At 36.3% G+C, this 9,748-nt stretch overlaps 1 protein-coding gene across 1 annotated transcript in view; it reads left to right on the forward strand.

The window, feature by feature from the left end:
* Smp_174700 (putative hepatocyte nuclear factor 4-alpha (hnf-4-alpha)) overlaps window positions 1-9,748 on the forward strand; it is a gene marked incomplete at both ends in the record, with an annotated part of 23,392 nt that overhangs the window by 1,560 nt on the left and 12,084 nt on the right. Inside the window, 3 exons of the mRNA XM_018797847.1 lie at window positions 4,383-4,562; window positions 7,145-7,263; window positions 9,238-9,435. Of these exons, the coding sequence (XP_018652848.1) occupies window positions 4,383-4,562; window positions 7,145-7,263; window positions 9,238-9,435 (497 nt within the window). The remainder of the gene's footprint in view (window positions 1-4,382; window positions 4,563-7,144; window positions 7,264-9,237; window positions 9,436-9,748) is intronic.

The following is a 9,748-nucleotide window of genomic DNA, read 5'->3' on the forward strand; positions in this document are numbered from 1 at the left end:
ATCTCGCGAGATGATATCGTGGATACGCACTGTTGAGGAGTCCCAAAATAGGACGAAACGGCCGTCCAGTGTGTCCAGGTTTTCCATGGTGGCCTAGCTTCAATTGACTCACGCTTTCATTCGGTATTGTTTGTTTGAATCTTCCCATTGATTTTTAGGACTGCAATTGATCAGTCTCTAATTGGCATATGTGAATACTGTGCGTATTGCCTCGATATAGCCTTAATTCACAAGCATTATAGGCAAAGATGGATAGTGAATATCAACTCTAAGATGCAGGTACATCCAGCTGACGAGTCCCAAAAGAGACGAAACGCACGTTCTGAATTCTACTGCCAGCCACTATCTATTTTTGCTTAGAATGCTTGTGAATTAGGGCTATATCGAGGCAATACACACAGTATGCACATATGCCAATTAGAGACTGACCAATTGCAGTCCTAAATATCAATGGGGAGATTCAAACAAACAACACAAAATAAATTTAAACTTTACCCCATTGCACAAGCAAGTGGCTATCAGGACTCAGTGGCTGAGTGGATAACGCGATGGCGTTTGATGTGAACAGCACTGGGTTCGAGTCCCAGAATAAACATCAACTCTGCGATGCAGGTACATCCAGTTGACGAGTCCCAAATAGGACGAAATGCGCGTCCTAGATTCCACTACTAGCCACTATCCATCTTTGCTTATAATTATTGATGACTGTTTCAACTTCGGACATAGATGAACTTTACATATCAGTTTTATTTTGATGAGAAAGATTTAGTATTTAGCAAAATCGTTGTGTTAAGTGTTTGTACGATATGAGAATTAATTTTAATAATAAACTAACATCAGCTGATGTACTGAACAACTTGCTGTAAAACTCTTGAGTATTATCAACCCACTATTGTACACTGGATTAAACCCGATAATTCGAATTCTTATGTTTAAGACAATCTTCATGGTACTACACTATGGATTGGTAAATTTGGATTATTGAATCCTGAATTAATTTTATTGAGATCAGAAACAGGTCTAAGTTAGAAAATAATTAAAAGTCCGCATACACTGGATGGTTGTTTCGTCTCAGCATGGAACCCCTTGGCAGTGCACATTCATAATCCTACAGACAATTGATCGCAGAATCAGTAATTTGACATTCTACGAAAATTTCCCAATAGACTATTTTACATACTTTGAGACACTAACGACTAGAATATTATTTATGGACAAACAAATCAATTTTAAGATAAAAGATCTTGGATTTTGGAGTAAAATTCATCGACCCAATTGTCTAAATAACATCTTGACATTTAAGCTGATGTCATTTCATGATGAGAACCTCAAATCTAGTTCCTAATCTTAACTATCAACTATAAATCATAATCAGAAGGGGGGTTTTTGGAGATTTTAGTAATTTTATGTAGTTGAGATCATGAGTCAATTGAAGCTAGACCACTATGAAAAACCTGGATGCACTGGATGGCCGTTTCGTCCCAATATGAGACTCCTCGGCGGTGCGCATCCGCGATCCCACCTCTCGAGATTCCAACCCAGGACCTATATGTCTCGCGCGCGGTCACTTAAGCTTTATACCACTGAGCTGTCCGGCATCCAACGGTGTTAATGTCTAACTTCAACCAATCCACAAAGTTGAACAACCATCTCGCAAATGTCTTCAGTGAGTTGATATCTCACAACAGACCTGGTTGAACTCCACTGGTTACTGCTTCTCACTAGAACTCCAGGAAGTACCTCATGGAGCCAGTCACTAGTGAGCATATGATCATTATCAGAATCTTTATTCTTCATACAGGTTCAAAACCCTCACTTAGCTCTAGATTAGTACATGGAAATACTCAAGATCACTACTTTACGGCCACTCAAAGTTCGACCCTAAATTATAGTCTCATCAGATTATCAGATATTTTTTTTCGCTTTTATGTACATGTTACTGAACCTAGACTCAAATTAGAATAACAACCATTCTTTATTTATAATACGAATAACACCCCAATATTCAACATTCACTCATCATTCACTAATTGGTATCTACTATTCATCAATATCCGAAATACAATTTGAGAAAACGGAATATTGTTTGGATGCATTCCACTTATTTATCAAATAATTGAGTTCGTATTTATTCAAATTTCGGCGGGACTAAACTTTGTGAACGAGCCAATAAGAAGCTTTCGCGGGTTTTCAGGGTAACGGCGTTAAGTTCGGTACCTGATACTTACGTACGATCGGTTTACAGCGAGTTTTAGAGAAGACGTGATAATTCAGCGTCTACAACAGAAGGGATTATTAAGAAATATCTATACTTGTGACTGTGGTACTCAAATGACTTTTTTCGCTCGATCACGATTAAGGTTAAGACCCTAACCCTAACCCCTAATCCTAAACTTTAACCCTAACCTTAACCCTAACATTTCCAACGAGTAAGCAACCGACAGGCACCAACAATAAGAAATTTTGAGCCCTTATCATGGCTCTAGAGACCGACTACTATGGAGCCATATGGATGAGTTCCTGTACCGTATGCACTATGATTTTAGAACTTCTGAACCTATATCTGACCTTGAGTTTTTGAGCCATGTAAAAGAACAGTATCCGCTTTAATTTTTTAGTTTTGTATAATATATTTTTACTGTATACTAACTGTCTTCTGATTGGCTAATATCTCTCAAGGTCATTTAAGATTCGTTCAAAGGTCGTTCATAAAGTTTAGTCTCGCCCAAATTTCTTTTTGTACGTTGAGTTAAAATTGTAAATTATATTTTTGTAAAATGCCAGTTATAAACACCTATGAAATACTGGACGACCGTTTCGTCCTAGTATGATAGTTCTCAGCAGTGAGCATCCACGATCCCCCATTCGGTATTCGAACCCAGGATCTTCAGTCTCGCGTGTGGGATAGACACAGGTATCTACCTTAGACAATAGATGAATAGTTGTGCAGCCATTCATGGATCGATAGAAGTTCGACACTTACACAGTTGGATGTCGACTCAGTAGTCTGGAGGTTAAGCATACGCGTGTGAGACCGGGAGTCCTGGGTCCTAATCTCACATGCGAAATCGCAGATGGACACTTTTGACAAATCCAACACTAGGACAAAATGGCCATCTAGTGCTTTCAGGTTTTCAATGATGGTCTAATATCACCACAATCCCATACTTATGAAATAAGCAGATCAAGACAGTTTGTTTGCTTGTTTCTATGGAAAGGTAATAATCAAAATGTTCCTATCATGATACAATAATTTTGTAAATGTATATAAAGTGTTAATCTCAAAAAAAACAAAAAAAAACAAAATTCATATTTTTCGCCAATTAGTAACCAAAATGACTTACTTGTAAAAATTATGGTTTACTAACATGGTATCTATGTGTATGCATTTGTGTGTGTATGTATGTATGTGTATCTGTATGTGTGTGTGAATGTGTAAATCTTGAGCCACAAATGGTAAATATATAATAAAATACTACACTATACTCTTTGAAGTATGTTTCATTAAGTAGTCTACAGAAGTGTTTTCTTTGTAATGAGGTTTTTTTTAGTTGTGGTTGTTGTTGACGGCTAAATACCATGGTAAATCATTTTTTGTATGTTGATATGTGTTTGTGTGATTTTAATAATGAGATAGTGTGTAATTAATAAAACATAATCACTAATAAATTAAGTGTGTGCTACTTATATCGATATAAGTAGTATATAACATCAATCAGAAGTGGAATGATTAGTAGTAGAAGATTAAGAAGATCGAATCGAAGAGAAAGGGGGAACAGAGAGTAATTGTTATGGTAATGAAGGAATAATGAAGTTGGAGATAATTGTTAGAGGATTTGTAAATGAAGTATTAAATGGATGGTTTTCCCATTTTATCAAAGAACTTTGGAATTTTGTGTTAAGAGAGACTGGTCCCCCCCAACTGTGTTCTCTTTCACAGTACAGTAAGGTGATACTTTTTTAATACTATAATCAGTTGTTTAAGACGAAGGTAGTTGTGATATCGTGGATTAAATTTCAGCTAAATAACAGTCAAAACCGATATATATTTATCACCGATAGAGATAAACTATGTCGGAGCATTAAGATAGGTATCAATGTTTGTCAGGTAATGTTGTGAATTACATTAAATTTCAATAGTTGAGATCATGAGTCGATTGAAGCTAGGCCACTATGGAAAACCTGCAAGCACTGGACGACCGTTTCGTCCTATTGCGGGACTCCTTAGCAGTGCGTATCTGCGATCCCGCCCCGCGAGATTCGAACCTAGGACCTACCAGTCTCGCGCTCGAGCGCTTAAAACATTTAACACATTTGATGAATATGTCATCGAGTTAACTTTGTTCTTTTTTACCTTTTTTATTTATTTTTATCATATATAGGTAAACATTATGGTGCATATTCATGTGATGGATGTAAAGGATTTTTTCGACGTTCTGTTCGTCGTAAACATTCATATACATGTAGACATAAAAAAAATTGTATAGTTACAAAAGATAAACGTAATCAATGTCGATTTTGTCGGTTTCGTAAATGTTTTCGTGTTGGTATGAAAGAATCTGGTAAGAAATCAAGTTGTATCTTCTCTTTTTGTTGATTCTATAATGATATTATGAATGACTTACATGTTAATCCGAAATAAAACAGTTAGTTAGTTATATAATACACCCTTGTGGGTCAGGGTAATTTTGCATTGGTTTTCAGGAGAACCAGACACCATCCAGACTTTCACGTGACAACCCAAACAGTACAGCTCAATCCCGCCCCACAGGAGAACCAGACATTATATGGGCTTCAACGCTACAATCTGAATAGTACAGCTCAATCCTGTGGCGTAACCACACAGGTACCAAGCACCCTGGTGGACCATTCGCACTATTAATATACACATTCACATCATATGTATAATTATTCCGATCAGTGATCGCGTAAATTAATTGTGCACAGCATGAAAAGGCCAAAGTTCACCCATTTCGCTTACACGACAGTCAAACTCATTATTGTTAGCAATGGTGATCTATCTTACAATGTTCCACTGACAATGGCCCTTAGAAACACTGAAAAACAACAACCAGTATGAATGAATTTGGTTAACAATCAAACCAACTTCTCACATGAACAGTCAGCAAAGCTTGCTAAAGCAATGTCAAACCATCCATAATGTCAATGGCGAACCTCTAGTCTCACATAAGAACTTTAGCTCTACATGAGTAGGATTCAAACCTTGAATCTATTAATCGAAACCGGAGTATCTTTGTGATTAGACAAAATGGACTGGTTTGATGAAATACATCAATCTCTTAGATACTCCATAATGAGCATTACTTTCAATACTGTTAAATAGTATATATTACTATCTTCTTTTAAATATGTAATCAATATTACTATACTCACTTCTTTGATGTAAATCAGTGTATTCTAACTTTGTAAACTATTGATATCATAATTCCTTGGATTCAGTTGTTGTATTTGCTCATATTAACAACCAAACGTCATAATTAACCATGAAATATTTGATGTTAATACATTTGTACTCAAATACGTTTAGGCACTAACTTCCTAATATCTCCTTTGTCCACGGAAATCTTCAAATCTTGGATCCTGAATAAATAATAGAATGAGGGGGGAGTGAATATAAGAGTCGCTTTAACTTTGTGTTAGTTCATGTGCAAAGAACATGAGTATTTGAAACAGTATAAACCATCTTGGAACCTTGAAAACTTCCGGAAAACACTTTAAGATCATAAAGATAATCAGTCATTAATCAAGTGTATAATGAATGCCTAATGCGTCGTTTTCGGGAATTTTCTTGAAAGATTCTAATGAATACCATTTGGTGAAATCATTTTCAACATTCTTTGTTATTTAGAAAAACTTTTTGAGTAAATATGGAGCACTGTCAACATATATAATTATCAGAAGGGGATTTTGTGGATATTATAGTAATGTTAATAGTTGAGATCATGAGTCAATTGAAGCTAGACGATTGTGGAAAACCTCGAAGCACTGAACGACCGTTTTGTCCTCATGTGGGACTTATCAGCAGTACACATTCACGATCCCGACTCACGAGATTCGAACACAGGAACTATCGGTCTAGCTTCAATTGGCTCATGATCGCAACTATTTAAATAACATTAATATTCACAAAAACCCCTTCTGATATTAATTAACATATGCTCACTAATGATTGGCTTCAAGAGGTATTTCCTAGAGTTCTAGTGAGAAGCAGTAACCAGTGGAGTTCAACCAGGTCTGTTGGGAGATATCAACTTACTGAAGATATTGATGAAATGGTTGTTCAACTTCGTGGATTGGTAGGTATTGGGTTGGAATCTCGCGAGGCAAGATCGTGAATGTGCACTGCTGAGGGGTCCCTCAATAGGACGAAACGGTCGTCCAGTGCTTGCAGGTTTTCCATGGTGGTCTAGCTCCCATCGACTCCTGATCTCAACTATTAAAATATAATTATCTTTAATTTATTAAGTCTTAACTATCAAGCCTAATCTATGAGAATCGTATTAATTGGATACCAGTCCAGAAGTCTAGTGGTCAGTATTTTGAGTGTGAGATAAAAGGTCCTGGGTTAGATTTACAGATTATGAGTCGTAGATACGTATTGATGAAAAGTCCCGTAATAAGATTAAACAACCGTCAACAGCTTTCAGATTATCACTGATTGTCTAGCTAAGTCCTTTATTTAAAAATAATCAATCATTCCTACATTAACATAATTAAAACATCTAACAATTATTACAACATAAAGAAAACTAACCAAATCAGCCAGCCCTGAAGATGGATGGAGCTCGATCGTTGGACTTATACTAGATCTATGCTGTGTGAAGGCAAGATGCACTTAGTCTAGGCATGGAGCGACGGCAACGATTAGGAGGTTCGCTGTGACTAGCGAAAAGCCTTGGGCGTGAGCCTAGGTGAAACAATCACAGGCTCAGATCTTAGTGATAGTAGCAAATATTCAATTAATAACCATGAAGGCCGAGGTGGAAAAGGTTTCCATGGGAACAGTAGTTGACCATGGGTCAGGTGGTCCTAAATGATCCGGTAAATTGGAATAGAATAATTGATTTATATTTCTTCGATTATTCATAGATTTTTTCTCTTTTTTTTTATTTTTACCTTTAAGCTGTACAAAAAGAACGTGATAAAATAAGTAATCGTCATATAAATTATGATCCTAATTCATCGATTCATTCAACGATAGATTTACAAAAATTATTACAAGCTGAAGCAATAGCTAATTGTGTATGTTCTGTTTTATGTTGTTTTCAATGTTCAATGGATGAAATGGGTCTTTGTTTTTTAAAGCTGTTTTGTTACTATGTGCCATTTTTATGACGGTAACTAATATAGGGTTATGGAAATTGTTAGGTTATATCGACAGTACGAAACTAATCCAAATTAGACGACTAATAATATACCGCAAAGTATTGGACAGTCAGTTCATCCTAATCTGAAACTCCTAAGTAGCGAGCATCCATAAATTCTAGTGAGAAGCCATGACTAGTAAATTTAAGTCGTGTTAATTGTGAAAAAGTTACTCACAGAAGAAAATAAGAATGTCCAAACAATATTATGAACTGATTGAAATTAGACTTGTACACTATTGGATTCTGGCTTAATAGATGAGAGGTTAAGTGTTCGCGAGCACGATAGAAGATCGTGGGTTTGATTTCCAATTTCAGGGTCGTGAATCAGTACTGTTGAGGCATTACATATTCATGAGAGATGATCATCCATTGCTTCCAAGTCTTCAATGGTTATCTAACTTAAATTGCTTCATGATCTCAAAAGTCTTATATATTTGTTACTAAAATTTACGTACATAACATCAAGAATATCTCGATTACTTTAGAAATAACCTTCTGAGATTCTTCTCTGTACTGTTGTTATGGATAAGTCAAAGAATTGAAATTTTAACCTAAATTTAATCTTATCTGAAAGAGAGAGAGAAGAATTAATTCGCTAGAATGACAAATATACCATACAAAGTCTAACAAACTGTTCAGTCCTATCAACTATAAATGACTCTGATTAATTCACTTAGTATTGTTTGTTTGGATCTTCTCATTAATACTTAGGACTGCAATGGATCAGTCTCTCTCTTATTGGCATATGTGCATACTGTGCGTATTGCCTTGATATAACCTTAATTCACAAGCATCATAAGTGAAGATGGACAGTGGCTAGTAATGGGATCCAGGACGCGCGTTTCATGGATAACGCGATGACGTTTGAAGCGAAAGATACTGGGTTCGAGTCCCAGAGTGAACATTAATTCTGAGATGCAGGTACATCCAGCTGACGAGTTCCGAATAGGATGAAACGTGCATCCTGGATTCCATTGCTAGCCATTATCCATCTTTGCTTATAATGACTCTAATCAATGTTGACTAATTTGGTTTATGGTCATTGTTTACACAGATAATCTTCAATGCGTTATGTTCATAGAAATTACTGCGTGATGTTTCTAAAAATATTAATGAGGTTTACATGTAACTTGTAATTTTACATCCTAAGTGAATTATTATTCAATCATAATTTCTTATTAAAGATAATGAATTCGAGTTCAGTTATAAGCGTCATTATTTAGACGTAAGTACATTCAATTGAAGAGTCCTAAATGAGACGAAACACATGTTATTGATGAAACAGATTTCTGGTTAGTGTTTTTTTAGCGCTCTAGTTCTTCTACGGGATGCGGTCGCTAACCCTATGCTAAACCCTTCTCTTTTACCCGAGCTTGTGACCGTCAGAAGCCCCCGGAGGAGGAGCTACAGGCAGAGTTGATAAAACTGATAGCTATTGAATAATATAATTTGAAAATTTAAAATGAATAACTCTATTCAGTTATCACGAAAAGGGTCCTGTGGAGATTGTAGTAACTTTTAATAGTTGAATTCATGAGTCGAATCCAACTAGACCATCATAGAAAACCTGAAAGCACTGAACGGTCATTTCATACTCAGCAATATCCATTCTTGAAACAAACCGAGGACTTTCGGTCTCATACTCAAATGCTGAACCTCCGGACTACTGAGTCGATATCCATCAGCGTTAATGGGACTCCTCGTCCTTCTTGTAGATGCGCACTTTTGAAGAGTCTCATACTAGGACAAAACAGCCGTCCAATGCTTCCAGGTTTTCCATGATGATCTAGTTTTAATTGTTAATTCAACATCTTTTTCCAATGATCTATTCTTCTTATCCTGGCTATAGGCAATACATCAAAATTATATGAATATAACAAAAAAATCTACTGATTTATTTGATGAACAATCCATCTATAAAGAATTAAATGAAAATAATTTAGCCAGTATTAATGATATTTGTGAATCAATACGTACTCAATTAATATTTTTAATTGAATGGGCTAAAAATCTCACTGTATTCACATCATTAACAATTAATGATCAGGTAAGAATTTTGATAATCAGTAGGGTGGTTTTTTGTGTGTGGAGATTTCAGTATTTTCATAGTTGAAAGCATGAGTTAGTTGAAGCTAGAATACCATGGAAAGCCTGGAAGTACTGAACGGCCGTTTCGTCCCATTGTGGGACTCCTCAGCAGTGCGCATCCATGACCTCGTCTCTCGAGATCAGAACCCAGGACCTACCAGTCTCTCGCCAGAGAACTTAACTGACAGACCACTGAGCCGGCATCCGACGGTGGGTGCGCACTGCTGAGGAGTCTCACGATAGGAGGAAACGCCCGTCCCGTGCTTCCAGGT

Source organism: Schistosoma mansoni, chromosome 6, assembly GCF_000237925.1.
Source record: "Schistosoma mansoni strain Puerto Rico chromosome 6, complete genome".
Lineage (NCBI taxonomy): Eukaryota > Metazoa > Platyhelminthes > Trematoda > Strigeidida > Schistosomatidae > Schistosoma > Schistosoma mansoni.